General features: G+C 39.0%; 2 protein-coding genes across 5 annotated transcripts; one reads left to right on the top strand and one right to left on the bottom strand.

The window, feature by feature from the left end:
• Window positions 1–61: 61 nt before the first annotated feature.
• Window positions 62–3,021, top strand: LOC104760949 (GATA transcription factor 24). Of its 3 annotated transcripts, none has more exons than XM_010483947.3 (10): window positions 62–476; window positions 795–878; window positions 952–1,085; window positions 1,240–1,341; window positions 1,448–1,562; window positions 2,045–2,104; window positions 2,212–2,271; window positions 2,350–2,421; window positions 2,497–2,577; window positions 2,713–3,021. In XM_010483947.3, exons 1-10 carry the CDS (start codon window positions 282–284, stop codon window positions 2,776–2,778), a joined length of 969 nt encoding a protein of 322 aa, XP_010482249.1. In that variant the 5' UTR covers window positions 62–281; the 3' UTR covers window positions 2,779–3,021. The 3 variants fall into 3 exon arrangements, 2 of the variants coding, with proteins under 2 accessions (XP_010482249.1, XP_087355601.1); XR_015589008.1 differs by having other exon boundaries at window positions 142–476; window positions 2,045–2,108; XM_087499475.1 differs by having other exon boundaries at window positions 156–476; window positions 959–1,085.
• LOC104763299 (protein KINKY POLLEN) lies at window positions 3,008–15,955 on the bottom strand. Of its 2 annotated transcripts, none has more exons than XM_087499474.1 (23): window positions 15,598–15,955; window positions 15,193–15,292; window positions 14,827–15,093; window positions 14,140–14,405; window positions 13,747–13,963; window positions 13,288–13,458; window positions 13,129–13,206; window positions 12,643–12,900; window positions 10,408–12,498; window positions 8,107–9,910; window positions 7,791–7,897; window positions 7,051–7,410; window positions 6,579–6,697; window positions 6,199–6,448; window positions 5,891–6,115; window positions 5,514–5,653; window positions 5,204–5,276; window positions 4,646–4,747; window positions 4,457–4,555; window positions 4,114–4,377; window positions 3,856–4,023; window positions 3,414–3,765; window positions 3,008–3,317 (listed from the first exon to the last, which is right to left on the bottom strand). In XM_087499474.1, exons 1-23 carry the CDS (start codon window positions 15,666–15,668, stop codon window positions 3,190–3,192), a joined length of 7,710 nt encoding a protein of 2,569 aa, XP_087355600.1. In that variant the 5' UTR covers window positions 15,669–15,955; the 3' UTR covers window positions 3,008–3,189. The 2 variants fall into 2 exon arrangements, with proteins under 2 accessions (XP_087355600.1, XP_087355599.1); XM_087499473.1 differs by having other exon boundaries at window positions 13,747–13,966; window positions 15,598–15,932.
• Between the last annotated feature and the right edge of the window lie 4 nt (window positions 15,956–15,959).

Here is a 15,959-nt window from a genome sequence, read left to right as displayed (position 1 = left end):
TAAAGTTACTTATTTATGATTTAAAAAGAGTTAATTTTGAAATAGTTTTTCAATTTTATTTGTTTTGAGAGTTTGTGGAAGGAATAAGAAAACAAAAAAAAAAAAAAGTTTCCAAATTGGGGTATCCAAAAAACAAAAGACAAAGGACAAAAGACAAAGGGGCTTTAGCAATTTTAATCTTTATCCAAATTAGTTTCCATTTGTGGAGCTTCTTCTACCCAAAATTTGGGGGCTGAGAAAGGGTTTTAGGGTTTGGGGGAATTTATTGAAAAGTTCGTTTAATGAAGGCTGCGACGAATCCAGAGATACTTGAGGTTGATGACGAAGGATGTGAAAATGATGATTTGGTGGATGATGTTTATGCGGCAGAGCAAATTGGCTCAGAAGGTGTTTCAACGAAACCCTCAAGAACCAGTGAGCTCACTCTCTCCTTTGAAGGAGAGGTCTTTGTCTTTCCTGCTGTCACACCTGACAAGGTTCGTTTCTTCTTCTTCTTCTTCTTCTTCTCTTTTATGTGTGTGTTTTTTATGTCATTCTGTTTCTGTATTTGGACTAGTGTACATGGGGAATGTTGAGAGCTATAGTTTCTGCATTTGGAATGTAGGAGCAAGTTTTGTTCAATGGCTGCTGAATTGTTGAAAGAGGAATTGATGTGTTTATTAGGTGAATGAATCTTGTAGGTTGTTGTTGTTCTGGAAGCCTGGTTTAGTCACTGTTGTTTGAGACTGTTTCACTGAGGTTTGAGTTTCCCTTGCGATAATACAACACTCTTTTTATGCTTTGTGGTGATTCAGGTGAAAACTGTTCTCTTGCTATTGGGAGGGCGTGATATACCTACTCCTGTTCCAACACTTAAACTTCCATTTGAGAATAGCAGGGTAATGTATCAGGGCTTCGAAGCTAAAAGTTTTCGATTTTCTGGATGTTTTAGTAGGTTCATATGATCTTCAGGGTGTAGGTGATAATCCCAGGCGGTCAAATCTGTCAAGACGACTAGCTTCTCTAGTTAGGTTCCGTGAGAAGCGTAAGGAAAGATGTTTTGACAAGAAAATTAGATATACTGTGAGAAAAGAAGTTGCGCAGAGGTACATCAAGTTTCTTGTTAACTTAATCTAGGTGTGAATTTGGCTGCTTTTCTTATACTCTTCTAATGTTTACCCGCAAACTTTGGTTTTGGAGAATTGATGGACAAGTTTATTTGCCTACTGGATTGATGCTAAAGGCTATTTTGTAATTCAGGATGCACCGTAATAATGGACAGTTTGTTTCCGTTAGAGATGGTTCGAACTGGGAAGCTACCCAGGGTGGCCTTCAAGATGGCACATTGCACTCTGAAACTGCGTGAGTTGTGGATTTTTAACAGTTTCCAGTTTTATTTAGAACAAGGGTTTTAAGTTACTCGTTGATGGATTACTTGCTGCTTTCTTTATTGGCAAAAATCATGTAGCACGAGGAGATGTGAGCACTGTGGGGTTGATGAAAGTAATACTCCTGCAATGCGCCGAGGGCCAGCTGGACCGAGGACTTTGTGTAATGCTTGTGGTCTTATGTGGGCCAACAAGGTCATCTCCCTTTTTTTTTTTTTCTCTCTACCCTCCCATTTTTCTTACTTGAGTCTCGATGGTTGCTGTTTTTTTTGTCAGTGCACACAATATATAAACACGCCATTGATGCTGATGTGATCAGCATTTAACAGCTTTATTAACCAAATTTAGTGTCTTCCCCAAAAGAGAAGAAATCTTCCATATCTATAGTTGGTTAGGTTCTTATTAAGGGAGAGGTGGCTTAATATGATCTTTCACTTTCTATTTATAAGTTGGAATCAGCTTGTTTGCGTACTGACTTGATTATTCATCCGTTTCTTACCTTCTTCATGTCAAACCGTTGTCTTAATCGAAGACCTTGTGATTTACATGTCGCATTTCCTTCTCTTCAACATAGCTCTACTCGTTTCTTTTTTGAACATTATAAGCCGTTCTAGTGAATTTTGATTTATTGTGTATTTGTGTCTTCTCACTGCGATCTGGTTGTTTTGAATATCCAGGGAACGTTGAGAGATCTCAGCAAAGGAGCCAGAAATCTTTCTGTGTCTCAGATTGAACCTGTATGTAAGACATTCTGTGTTTTTGGTTCATGTCACAAGATTAGTGTGGGACTTTTTTTTCGGTATTGCTATTGGTCTGATTAGTTATCCTTAATAAATATTTACAGGAGACCCAAATAGATATCAAACCACTCTACACAGAAGACTCTAGCAAGCAGGATAAAAATGTATGCCGCCTTGTCATTTTCTACACTATTCCTTACAAAACCTTTATACTTTCATAATACTGAGAGCTCAGCTTGCAGGGAGTTTCAGTAGATCCTACTAAAGCAATACAAGAGTTTCCACTTGATACCGATGGCAATCCCGATGTTAAGGTATTCATCATTAATTGTTTTCCCTTTCAAAGGCATGCACATACTTTTTTATTGGACATCTTCTTTTTTGGACAGGGTCTGCAAGAAGCAGATGAAGATATGGCCAGTTATTTACCTGTTGGAATGCTGTCCTCATCGGCCGATGATGATGATCAAGTAAGATAATTTTTCTAAACAAGTAAAGTTAATATTTGTTCTGCCTATGTAGATTCTTGGAATTATGGATTGAAGTTCCCCTTGATAGCCCATGTTCCAAGTAGCATCATAATAATATAGTTTTGGGGGATGCAGGAACCTCTTGTGAATCTGGCTAATCCATCTGATACAGACTTTGATATACCTTCTAGCTTTGATTAGTTAGAAGGACATCAGGAATGTGATTCCATTTGTAACTATGAGGCAGCTTCATCGGACGGAGCACAGCTTTGTGGAAGGAAATAAATAAATAAGTTATGGGGCTAGAGATGGGTTTGAAGCGTTTCTTATTTGTACCTATGATTATGTATCAGTTTGATACTTGATACTTGACACTTGCTAGATTCAGTACATACATGACTGATGATGGATCATAAGCCGAAAATGTATATTTCCCAAACAAAACCTTCTTCTTCCATGTCCAGTCATCCGTCATAAACCAGTCTTATCAACACTAAGCTCGTACAATGGACGTGTAAGCTATCTTTAAAGAGTGTAAACGTGATGGTATAATAATAATGTGCAACTCTTTACAAAATTTATAGGAAACAAAAAAATTTGAATTCTACTATCTTAAATCTGATTCTGGTCAAGAAACTCTTCGTAAGCTGACGATCCACTGGAAGAGTCACTATCGTAATGGTCATCATCTTCCTTAGGAGGAGACAGAGTAGGCGAGAGTTGTTGAGGCATCTTAGAACCTGCAACACAACAGATAGAGAGTTCTTTCTTTTAATTTGGTTTGCAACTCACATAACTTGACAAACAACTAATGAGATTTCACAGTAAAACAACACCTTTAGTAGTGTTTTGATTTTGGAACTTCTTAGAGTGACGCCTAATGAGTTTCTTAGCTTTAGTAATCGTCAATTGTCTTGCAAAGGGGGAGAAGTCTGATTCGTTGTCACTCCATTCCCCTGGGAAGTTGTCTTCTGTTTCGCCTCTCATTGTGCGAAGCACAAATTTCTTGGCCTTTCGCCTTTGAGTATTGAAAATACCTCTAATAGATGTGACAAATCCGTCACCTGCATTTTCGCCAGGGCGCTTCTCCCATGCCCCTGAATCCTGATCTGATCTCCCAGACTCGTCTTTGTCTCTCAAACCAATCTCCTCTTTTGGAACATGAGTTTTGTCTTTGAATTTCTTCATCTACAAAGACCATCAAATGACATGAGTTTTGTTTAATCAAGGGACGCATAAACCCTTTTGCATTTATTGCTGGTGTAAAAATGATCTTACTTGCATTCCGGTTACCGACTTGAGCACTCCCCATATAATGTGCTTCTTTACTCGAGAGAAGAGTCTCCTCCATGTGCCGCTGAATTCAACACGATGAAATGTGTCCATCAACAGCTTCATATCGTTCACTACAAATCTTGAGCCTTCGTAAGTGATCAACAATTCCACCTAGCCAAGAACCATATTACGACGATTAAATTTATTTTTTCTTGGTAAACCATGGACCTTTTGCTTAGATAAGTTAATCAAGTGACAAACCTGACTAATCTTGATGGTTTGGAATTGCATTATCTTTTGGGGCCTAGATTTCTTGTCTTCCAATGACTTTTCCCCCTTCTTTTCTTCATGAACTGAACGGCCAGCCTTGGAAGTTTTCGAATCCTTCATATTGGATAGAACAAGCTCAGTAGCTACAGATTCTGCCACAGTCTCCTCCCATGATCTGTCAAAAGAGGATGTTCTTCTCAGTTCTCTCCCTGAACCACGAATCGTGCTTGACTTTAGGTTTTGATTCTTTGACCCCTGAAATCATTTCAAGAACATAGTTACGAAGATTTGTAGAAATGATATGAATGTAAGAATAACAAAAAGCAAAATTCACCTGGCTTAAATCAGATGTAGAGAGCAACGCTGCCGCTTCAGCAAATGAACCCTTCCTGACTCGCTTTGAACCTGAGGTTGTCGACACTTTCCAAACTTCCTGGGAGACAAAATACGAGCATGATCATAACTCTTTAGCAGGAAAGCTATATTCCATTAGCTAAAGAAGTAAAATGGATTAATAACAAACCTCCCTTCTCTGTGAATGTTGCTCCTCTCCTGGAAAGATATACTCCCACATCATTGTGTACATTGTTTCTGTCAAATGGATTTTTAGAGGATAGATTTCGACCTGCCAAGCAAACACAGGAGATCCATTTGAGTTAATAGAGTATATACTCACTAGTTGTAATACGCAAGCTGGTGATAATGGACTGCAATGAAAAAAGCTTGAATCCACCAAAGAAACCTTGGTTCGAATTTCCCTAGTAGAAAAAACACTCTTCTTTATTCACCAAAGAAGACTATGATTAACTAGAGGTTTTTGACTCTCAACCCTAAAATCAAACAATATAAAGGATGATTACCACATTATGCATCTCCTATATTAATTTTTTTATCACACTAAACCATTTATGAACGGTTAATTCTGCCGAGCTGGTAACTTAAAAACAATGCTTTAGCCAGAAAATCTTAGTGCTTACTAAACTTCTAACTTGCTGAACAACTTTTCAAAGCTCACGCTTCTTGACTTTTAGTCCTCATATTATTAGTGTCATTAGAACATATATGACGAACAACGACTTGCCTGGAACAGTTCATAAGGAGCCTGTCCGTCTTTTGGGATTCCTTGCCTTGCATCTACCTGTAACATCACTTTCCTGCATCCAATGTATACAACACAGTGAATTTCGACGAATATCAAAAGTTACAAATTCGCCATTCACGATTTATCTACAAGTCTCCAAAGCTGAGTAAAATGAAAAAAAATATGCATAGCTAGTTTTAGCCGAATGTGAAAAATGAGAGCAAAGACTGAAAGAATCCTGTGAACGGATATATAAAGGAAATAAGTAGATTAAAATTACTTGCGCTAGTTTTAAAAGAAAGGAACTCACTTGCCCCATTCCGGAGGAGGATTCCAAGCTGATAGAACAGTATCACACTTGGCATTAGGCAGACAGTTCCGCAGGACAACATATCTGGTTGTGAATTGGGCAATCCCAACATCTCTGTAGTCCCTGTTAAAATCATAAATCTGCAAGCAGTGTGAAACATATTAGGGATTTTCTTGCCAATATGTTAGAGAACAGATTTGGCTCGAAATAGAGCAGCCAAGGCTGAAAAGTAACAACAGTAAACTGAAGAAAAATTATGTTCAATGATTAGTTGTTTCTAAAGATCCAGTAAGATCTTATAGTTTAGTTATATGGAGTAATGAATGAACAACACGCTCGACCAGCCATCCCCAAGGTATATTAATATATTCGCTTACCATATTGTCTATTTCAACCTCAGCGAATGTTTTTCCATCTAAAACCATAGACCAGATGACTTTGCTGATTTGTAAGGAAATACGCATGGCAGAGGATGGTCTCTTGTACTTATCCTTTTCCAACAACCTTAACTCCGCAGCATTCTTCACAGAAGTCCGCAGTGCTGTATATGCTGTCTTCCTAGATTGTTGCACACTGGTATACGCTTTCCTCAGTCCCTCCACCTGCATATGAGATACTTAGTTTACCAGATATCATTTGATACAGACAAAATTTTTCTTTATTTCTTATAGAACTATTTTCTCACCAATACTGGCCTCCCACCAGTGATCATCCAGAAATCGCTTTCCTTTTCGAGATTTATGTTTCCTGAGTTACTTTCACTCTGCGTCAATTTTCTAATGTCATCAAGAAGCGACATCCTACCCCTCTCTTTCTGTTCAAGTTCAACTTTCGCAAGTTCCACCTCCTCAATGCCATCAGGAACTACCTCATCAATTTCCTCTTCAACTTCATCATCTTCTTCACCAGAAAGTTTTAAACTGTCGTTACGAGCCCTGAATTTTCATATGCATTTGCAGGTAATAAGATATAGTCAGGGGCTACATTTCAACTACATAAAAAGTTGAATTTACTATTGTAGAAAATTCAGGAATATTTGTAACTTTCACGCAGCTATACACTTACTTTGGTAACCTTGCAAGCAGAAGATTAGACAAAACATCCGACATAACTTGAAACTGACGTGATGTCATCGATGCTGTAATATTACGAGAATTGAAAGTAAGCTCTTTCAGTGGCTTCACCTGCAGCATATAATGGTAATATAAGTCATTCAAACAATGTTACAAAAGAGTAGTGATACACAAATAATGCTGCGTCCAAGAGAAGTGCATAGTTGGGATGTATGTGAGAGGAACATTATACATTAGTGTATGAAAGATTGTAGACATGCTCTTCAGTCCTACTTTTGTGTATAAAGAGAACTACAAATAAGTTTTTGGTGAACTACAGAGGCTCTGTTGAACTTAATGCACCTTCTGTTTGAATCGCACTTTCCAGTCTTTTGAACATAATGCCTTTACGCTGATGGTTAAAAATCATTCCAAAAGGAGAAAAGACTACAAATATCGTAGTTTTTCACTAAAAAAGGTTTTACCTTCAGGTCGGGAGTCACACCTTTGTGCCTGGTGTATTGAAAGTACATATCGCACGGCATAAAAACCCTTTCAAGCAGTGCGCCAGTACGCTTTGCCTTTGGGGACCTTTTTCTAATCTTTGGGAGCCATTGCACCCCAGCTCCTGGATCGACATCTGTCGGTGCCACATGAGCTTGAACATGCTCCAACATCATGGACACTTCCATGCGTGTCCATGTCATGTCAGTGCCATTTTCAGGAGGATTGTGATCATTTTCATTTTGAGCTGCCTTCTCAATCATGTCATAAGCAACATGAACCACTTGATGAAATGATCGTGCTAAAACACGGCCACTGGCAGCAGCGAGCAAAAACCTACCCTGGTTGATGAAGAGATAATGTAAATAATGATGACAATTAAAAAACACTGCAAGGGATCTGAAAAGATTTACGGATTCAAAATTCAACCGTAAAGCTTTTTGGATCAATAAACTCATTTCATAGATTCGGTATACCCGCTCAACTGTAAGTATTCTACTTTATCAGAATCACCCTAAGAGTTAGTATTTTTCAAGATATTCTGTTTTTAAGATAGGACTGTCCAGGAATTGAAAGAATTGTACATGAGAGTAATAGAATGTTACTTCAAGGTAGTAATACTTTACTAAATGACAAATCTTCAAGTTGACATGCATTCTTCCGGATTTAAAAGGCATACCAGAAGTAGTGTTGTAAAGACTCAAGTTTGATCTATGCTTACATTTATGTCTTCTGAATGGAGATTTAATTGTGGCTCAACAACGTTCACCATAAAATGCCGAGTTCCTTCTTCCTCTGAACCATTTGAATTTCCCGTTTTTGTGGCTCCTGTATCAGACAGATAAATAGTGTGAGGCCTACACATTGTATGGAAAGTATAATTTGCTTGTTAACTAAGAAAACGAACATAGGACATAGGATAAAAAAAAAAAGGAAAAAAGAAAGAGAGTAAGGTTTAACTTCCATAGCTATAGAATACTACAGTCTACAGATGGTAGCTTCAAACAGACAAATAGAGGTAAGTCAGCAAGACTTACCAAGTGGGAAAGATGCAAAGCTCTCTGTTTTAATTGGTTCTGATGAAGGTGAATGAACTTCCACAGGCTCCTTAGATTGGGAAGTGAGGTTTACATCTCCTGTGGAAGGCTGTTTAGCTGGATCATCTTGAGGAACTTCTAATTCAGAATGCTTCTGGCTTCCCTCAAGTAACTTTCTCTGAGCATACTGACGTGAAGGGGAAGGCTTGGGGGCTTGAAATGCTTTGGAAAGTCCACCAGCAAAAGACAAAACAGCATCTCTGTTTTCTATGTTCCACAATAGTTTGAGTCCATAAACAAAAATACGCTGACAATTGTCCGCTATCACGACATTGTATCCATCATCATCGCTCGGATCTGAATGTGAATCCTCCTCAGGTTCATTTCGTCTTTCAGTTGCAGTTCCTGCATCTACTTTTTCACGATAAATTTTTCCTTCTTCTTTCCATACCATCAGTCTTTCAGGGTCAGCCTTAGGGGCCTGCCTCCTGATTGTGAAATAGTCAGATGAAAACAAAAACCCATCGTCAGGATGCTTCTCGATAGAATTCCCACTATCAGAAGTAACTCTATCAGTTGATCCAGATTGTGAACTTGTTCGACTCATCTGAACTGGCTTTGAACAATGCTGATCCCCTCTTAAAAAGGCTTTAGGCAGATGGAGGTCTATCCCCTGATACACTGGATCAAGAGTTTCACGCTTGCATTCAAAAGTAAACTCTTGGTTGCCACGACTGAAGCATATTTCATATTTCAGCTTGGTCATATCAAATGTCAAGCCTTTGGCAGGATTATTAGAATCCAGGGTCATATGCTTGATACATATAGGTGTAACATCTAAGCGGAGCATATATTCTGTCATCACTCTGTCTAGGGACAAGTTCCCTGATCTCGGGATTCTTGGAACTCCGAAGCGAGGCCACCGGGAAAATGTGCGAAGTTTGTAAGGAGGAAGATAATTCATGTTCCAGAATCTGATCAACCATGCCAAATCATGAGCACCAATGTTTATTGTAGGTGGGGAAAACGAAGATTTCTCAGGCTTACACTTGGATCCGACTTCAACTGTTTGATCAACTGCAGATACTGATGGCTTAGGTCTTAAAGTGAAATCCCAGCGCAGTGAGAGAGAAGTAGACCTGAAAGGATCATAAATTTTATCACGAGCCTTTCCTTCAATAGGCAAGGCAAACAGATAATGATTCAGTGGACTTCCAGACTCGCACTCCCAATCCATCCGGACTTCAACACTGAAACGTGGAACCTCAAGGAAAGGGTAGCTTAATGGACAAATCGGAGGGTTCGGGTAATGTCTAGCCAAACCTTCAAAACTGCTAAAGAAAATTTTTATGTCCTCAGCAGAGAAGTGCACGCGACCATCTGATTGCTGGATTTCCACGGAGGCAGAGGTCATCTGAAGCTTGTCAAGCTTTTCATAGGGGTCTGGAGTAGCAAGAACAATCCACTTTGTCTCAGAAAAGGACAAGGTTATATTACCATGGATGTAATTTCTCATTTCATCCCACCATGGTAAACTTTTCTCCTTTTTGGGAGGCGGAATAAGACCAGGACCCTTGAGACTGAGATTAGCTCTACGAAGAGCCACAGTGAAGGCATAACTAATGTCAGCAAGTACTGGTTCATATCCAATTCCAAAGGAGACCTCTCCCTTCTGAAATTTTACAGGCAAATCCAGGTATGTTTTCATTGCGGGTGTTGTTCCACTGGCTGAACGGAGCATCTGCACCTTTCGCCATCTTCCGATGTATACGTCATGGATTACTTGGGGCTGAAAAGCTGTTGCCTATGTCAAATTAAGAGAAACAAATATGTTAGGAGTATGAGCAAAGAACCTAAAATGGCAAAGATTTCGAATGGGAAACAAGCAGAAAAAGAACAAAAGATGCAGGCGGGAACAAATTTGTCATTCATTTGAAATAACAATTCATGCATAACCATATAGGTGATAATCTAAGGATATAGTGGCTTAGATTTTCCATCTACTAACGTTAATATCTAATACAACTGGATATGTATCCATAAATGTCATTGCTAGTACTCCACTCTATTTCACATCAGGGATCTCAGAGCTACTATATATACTTAGATTATCACTTCTTTAAACTGCTTAGAAGGTGGTTTTTCACGTTTACAGTTGGGTTTATAAACGAGGAAACATCATCATATGCACAAAACGTCAAACTTCCTCTAGGAACTCTTTCTCACAAAGAAATAAAAGGAGGATGGTTTTTGAAACCAAAGGGGAAATGATATTTGCTACAGAGAGAGGGGCAGTCTTACCTGCTGAGCCAACACAAGAAGGCCTTCGCATTTACCCAAAGCTGTTGAGAGAAGAGGAAATGTGTAGTTTCTTATTTGAACAGCAAGAGTCCCAGTGTTTAACCGAAGATTGCTTCCATAAAGTCGTGAAAAAGGAATGTCTTTTTCTTCACTTATAGGGTCAAGCTTCTTAACGATTTCTATCATCCCAGCTTCACCACCACTAATAGCTGTGAGACTAAGATCCAAATCAGTAACAGAAACAGAAAGTAGAGATGTCCTAGAAGTGCTCATCTTAAATCCAGCCTGAAATCCTTCTTTACAGGCACCTGAACCATCTGATGGTCTTAAACTTTGACAGGACTTGTAGTATGAACTGAACGCTTGTTTACATAATTTTTCATTCATCATCTGGATAATGGAAGGATCTTGCGTGTCAATTTCTTCTCCTTCGAAAGAAAATTTCTTCTCAGTACTGTCTGACTCATCTCCCCCAGTTTTTGGAACCTGGTTTCCACTGGAAATTAATTCGTCAAGAAATTTCGACCTTATGGCTAACTCATAGGCTTCTTTCCTCATAAGATGATAATGCTCATCAAGCCAACCCTGGAGAGGTTCTTCCTCAATATCAAATATTAACTTGCGAATGCCGAATCTTACACGTCCAAATTTTTTCGACCCAGGTTTTTTAGGTGCTGAGCTTTCCTTTTTTTTTGGCAAAATGAGTTTGGTTTTGGCGTTGGTTACAAGCTTCAAAGCCCTCAGCATTTCTTCTACGGCATCATCAATAGCACGGAGCTGTAGCCTGAAGGGCATGCATATATGTATATCAACTCCTTGAACTAACCAATCCCATGGGGTTCCTGTTCCTGGTGTCGCATTGGATGAAGTGGAAGGCATGCTAGGTATTCGTGATATCTGTACCCGACTACTTTTGACTATTCTACATCCACAGAAACCAAGCATAAATCCTTCCAGCAGTACTCCGATACCCACATTCTCTGAGAAGATTGACTGAATCTGCACCTCAGCCTCCACCCCATCTCCAGCCTCCGCAGTTATGCTTAACATCTCTACATCAACAGCAAATATAGATTCTTTCTTCTTTTTCTTATCAGAATTCGAGGTTGTAGTTGGTTCTTCCTTCTGTCTATCACCGGTTACAGTGGAAGCATCTTCTGGGTTTCCGTTCCCTTGTTGCTTAAGTTTCTGAGTTAAGATCAGGGACTTCAAACGCAGACCGAGCTCGACCATGGATATGTGCACATCAGGCTCCCATCTGACGGCAATATTAGAGGCACTGAAGAGAGAACAGATTGAAACTTCCTTAGCACCACCTATACGACGTACAAACTTAGCGTTTTGGATGTCACAAAGTGTCACCCTGGAAACTTGGTGAGGTTCCTCCAAAAATTCCTGGTAGATCGACTTTGCCTTTTCAAGTTCTACCTGTGTAGACTGATTCTCCTTGTTTAGAGTAAAGCTGAATTTGAGTAATTCAAACGAAATTATGTACTTCAACTTCTCATGTTCCTTGGACAAAGTAGAGAAAACAGTGGCAGTTCGAGGTGTGCCATCAGCTGAGACACTAATTATTACTCTTCCACCTTGTGATCCATAATTGACACGTTTAGGATCATCAATGACTGTATTGTCCAGGCTTGAATCACCAGCGAAATTCAAAGAGAAACGTTCAACATTGAGCTTCAAGAGTTGAGTACCTCTGCCCGATGGCTTCGATCTATGTACCACTTTTTCCTGTCTGTTCTTATTGCTAGCACCAGTTAAACTTTTGATGACAGCCTGAATTGACATTGCATTTACTACAAGTGCTTCAAAACTTCTGAAAGAAAATAGCAGGCTGACTTCTGATACGTCAACCACCAATGTTTGTTTACCATCAACAACCTCAGGTTTCTTGCCCATTTCCGATCTGACCTTTCTTATATTGATTAAAGAACCTGGGGTTGACTCTAAACCAAAGAGGCTTTCTTTCAAACATCCCTGGTGTTCATCTACCATGCATAAGTTCAGTTCATTTAGCTCCATCTGTACAACTGTTCCCCTAGGTGACATATTATCTGCAGTGACCTGAAATGAATCTAAGCCGCACTGCAAAAAACATGAAAGTAAAGTCAGTGTTAAGGTTTCTTGCTAAACCTTGTGATGCTAATTCCAGACCGTTTTGCATGAATCATAATATTTCAAACTGAAAGAAACAATATTAGGACCAACTAACATACGTCTTCTACTTACTTGGTATATAGGAGAACCGCCAGGATTGTATAGCACCACCGTCACATCAGGGGCTGAGGTGGCACATTTCCATACCACAGCCACAGCCTTACGACCAGTAGTTTCTGATTTTACGATGTTAGGTGTTTCCTCTTTGAGAACCATCTTTTTCTTTTTAGAGAAGTGCAAACGCAACAGCGGCTCAAATCTCGTCATTATAATGTTGCAAAGTATACTTGCCAGCTTAATCTCAACCTCAGCTCTAACAGGGAAAGATTCCTAAAAGAAACACCAAGATCAGGTAATACATTAAATCATGAAGGCCTTTCTGATAGAATTTCAGCATATGTGCAAAACAGATAAAACTATAAAACCAAAAGGAGTATACGCACATCGTATAAGCTCTATTTTCTAACCATTTCCGAGTGTAAAAGCAACCGAAGCACATGCAAAACACCAAAAAGAAAGCACCACCAAAAGACTTATGCTCTAATTCAGAGGACTCACCTGTATTGGACAATACACCTTGGAGAAAACTCCAAATTTTGTCATCTCCAAGACAGAAACATCAGATTCTCTGAAAAGCTGAGATGAAGAGAAATTTAAAGGCAGCAAATTGATGATGGTACATCAAAACGAAATTTCACTGGATTATTAGTGACATACATGCATCTTCCGGAGTTCCATGACAAAATCAAGACATGTTTCTTCCCTGCCATCTTCACCGGATCGAGTTTTAGCACTTCTCAACTGAAAGCCTGTTATGCTATTCGCGATAGAAAAACCATGTTCTTGATGCACAAATCTGATTTCAAGCTTCGAAAAATCAAATAAAACCTACCACATAAAGTCAAAGGCACGAGTAAGACTTCAGCTAATGAATTGGATGTACAGCATATGCATAAACTCCTTTCATTGTACAAGCAAATACTAATCTTACATGGTTGCTAATTGTAGCTTAAAGAAATATGATATCTTAGCAATTCTGTGATGGATAGGTGATGAAACATGGGAGAAACTGAATGGGCCACTTTAATCCCATGTGGTGAAAAGACATGCATATGTGATATAGATAATCAATGAAAGATAGTTACAGTTTTCTCATGCTAAAAATAAGTCACTCACCTTCTCAGGGAATTTTAAAGCATGCTTTGCAACCAAAAAGTTTATTGGTTGTTTTGGAGGCTTCTCTGAAGTGGTGTGACCAGAACTTGATTCAATCGCTTCACCTGTGGAAGCAGCACTTGTCGACGATTTTTTTTTCAACAGCAGCTTCTCATTAAGGTTAAGAACAGCATCAGCTAGGTCTACTTCCACATTTTTTATACTTGGACTAGATTGTCTGCTTCAGGAAGATCAAAATATGGCAGCCATGAAGATTAAAATGTACATGCAAATGGGGTAAGAAATCATAGGAGTATGTAACTATATGAGTTCAGGTATAAGAACTTCATCTTTCTCAATTAGTAAACACGTTAATCTGCTAAATATAGGATGTATATGTCAAGCAAAAGGTACCTATTGTGACCAAATTCGCAGGAGAGGGAGAGCTTTTCACAATGCAAAGAAGAAGAAGAAGCAGAGCCCTCTGCTCTTTGGGAAGATGTCTGCCTATTGAGGCTAATGTCACTGTTCATATCAGGTGAATGAGTGGAAGTAACATGTGGTTCGCCAATCTGTACAAATATCGGCAATAGGTACAGTTTGATGAAAAAATTCCCTGACCCTCTGTCTTTAGATATATCGAGCTCCAACTCCTTGATTTCTGCTGTAGCTTTAGGTGTCTGCATTTTGGCAAGAGGAAATAAGAAAAAACAGTAGAAACATGGTTAGTATAGTTCTTAACAGAAGCACAGAAAGCTAACAGTCATTTGAGCATAAAGCGCCTCATCATGGGGTATATATCTTGGCTTGTGGTCAATATGTTACTACTCTATATCTATATAGCCAGTAAGATACGATTTCATCAAAGTTAATGTAGATAAATGCAAGTAAATCTTTCACTACAATTTTGTTCTATGGTACTAACAACTGAAGCTAGTAGCATCACTACCATTCATGCTGCTCTCATTAAAACTACCTCAACAAGACATAATGAAATGGAATTAGCATGAAGCTGAACAAGACATAATGAAATGGAATTAGCATGAAGCTGAACAAGACAAAAAGAGTGTTCTCATAGATATAAGAGCAGGCTGCAATTACCTGCACAACCGTATTTGTCATGGAGACTGAAAAGAATCTGCCAATATTAGCGAATAGCATCAACTTTCCTTTGCCACCAGAGCGCGGTTTCCGAGTCTTTGATTTGCGAGGACCTTTACTTGAGTTGGAGGCTCTAGTTACTATTTTCAGGTCACATATAGAGAATATTACTTTAGGATCCTGGATAAAAGCCGTAGCACAAAGTTCAACCAGAGATTGACTTAGATTGGCCTTAAATTCTCCAACGAAGACAGATTCAATAGAACCCTGTAGTAGTTAAAACAAGAGATAAAGAGATCATCACAAAGATATAAAACGTGATTTGAGGACCTTCAAATATTATTACAAAGTAAAGACCATACAAACCTTCTTGAAATGCAATGAAACATCCTTCAAGCAATTCCATCTATCAAATTGAAAGCTTAGAGTTATTCCAGCAGAATGCTGGAGAATCCAAGGGAGTGACCTATATATATAAGAGATAAATCTAAAAGATCAAACGCAGTTTCATATACTCAAAAAAACAAGTTCCTCCACAAGAGATGAAAGCAATTTTGAAAATTCATAATCAAATACACAACCAATGAGACACTATTCATAAACTGGTAACACGGCAACTAAATTAATCTCATTGTTACACAATTCACACAATCAATTTACACAAAAGCAGTTTATGAGTTAGAATCAGAAACTAGCAAACGATGAACACGATCTAGGAAACACGAATTGTACAAAAAAAAGGCAAAAGATGTGGGGTGAAATGGAACATACTTGAAGAAAGCCCAAAGGAGTGCGACGATCACGGCGATCGTGAAGATAAACATGACGAAGAGAGCTACCATTATTACGATCCAGGAAACACACACGGCGGTTTCTTCTTCTTCTTCTTCCGATCAAGCTAAATCAGCGGGTCGGGTCGAGACGAAGGACACGGACACGCACTGGGTTCATAGCTCGGGAAGCCCAAAAGTTTTGAAAAAAAATTAGAAGGTAGAGAAAGTTTTGATAGGTCTGAAAAACTAAGACTGAGTCTTTGTTTTTTTTTTTTTTGTGGGGATTGAGAGAGAGAGAGAGAGAGAGAGAGATTGAAGATCCGAGGGAGAGGCGTGGGCGTGGGAGCGGGAACGATGAAG

This window comes from Camelina sativa, chromosome 18 (assembly GCF_030686135.1).
Source record: "Camelina sativa cultivar CO46 ecotype springtype chromosome 18, ASM3068613v1".
NCBI classification, from domain to species: Eukaryota; Viridiplantae; Streptophyta; class Magnoliopsida; order Brassicales; family Brassicaceae; genus Camelina; species Camelina sativa.
Note: the sequence above shows the minus strand (reverse complement) of the source record. Positions and strands in the feature narration are given on the sequence as shown.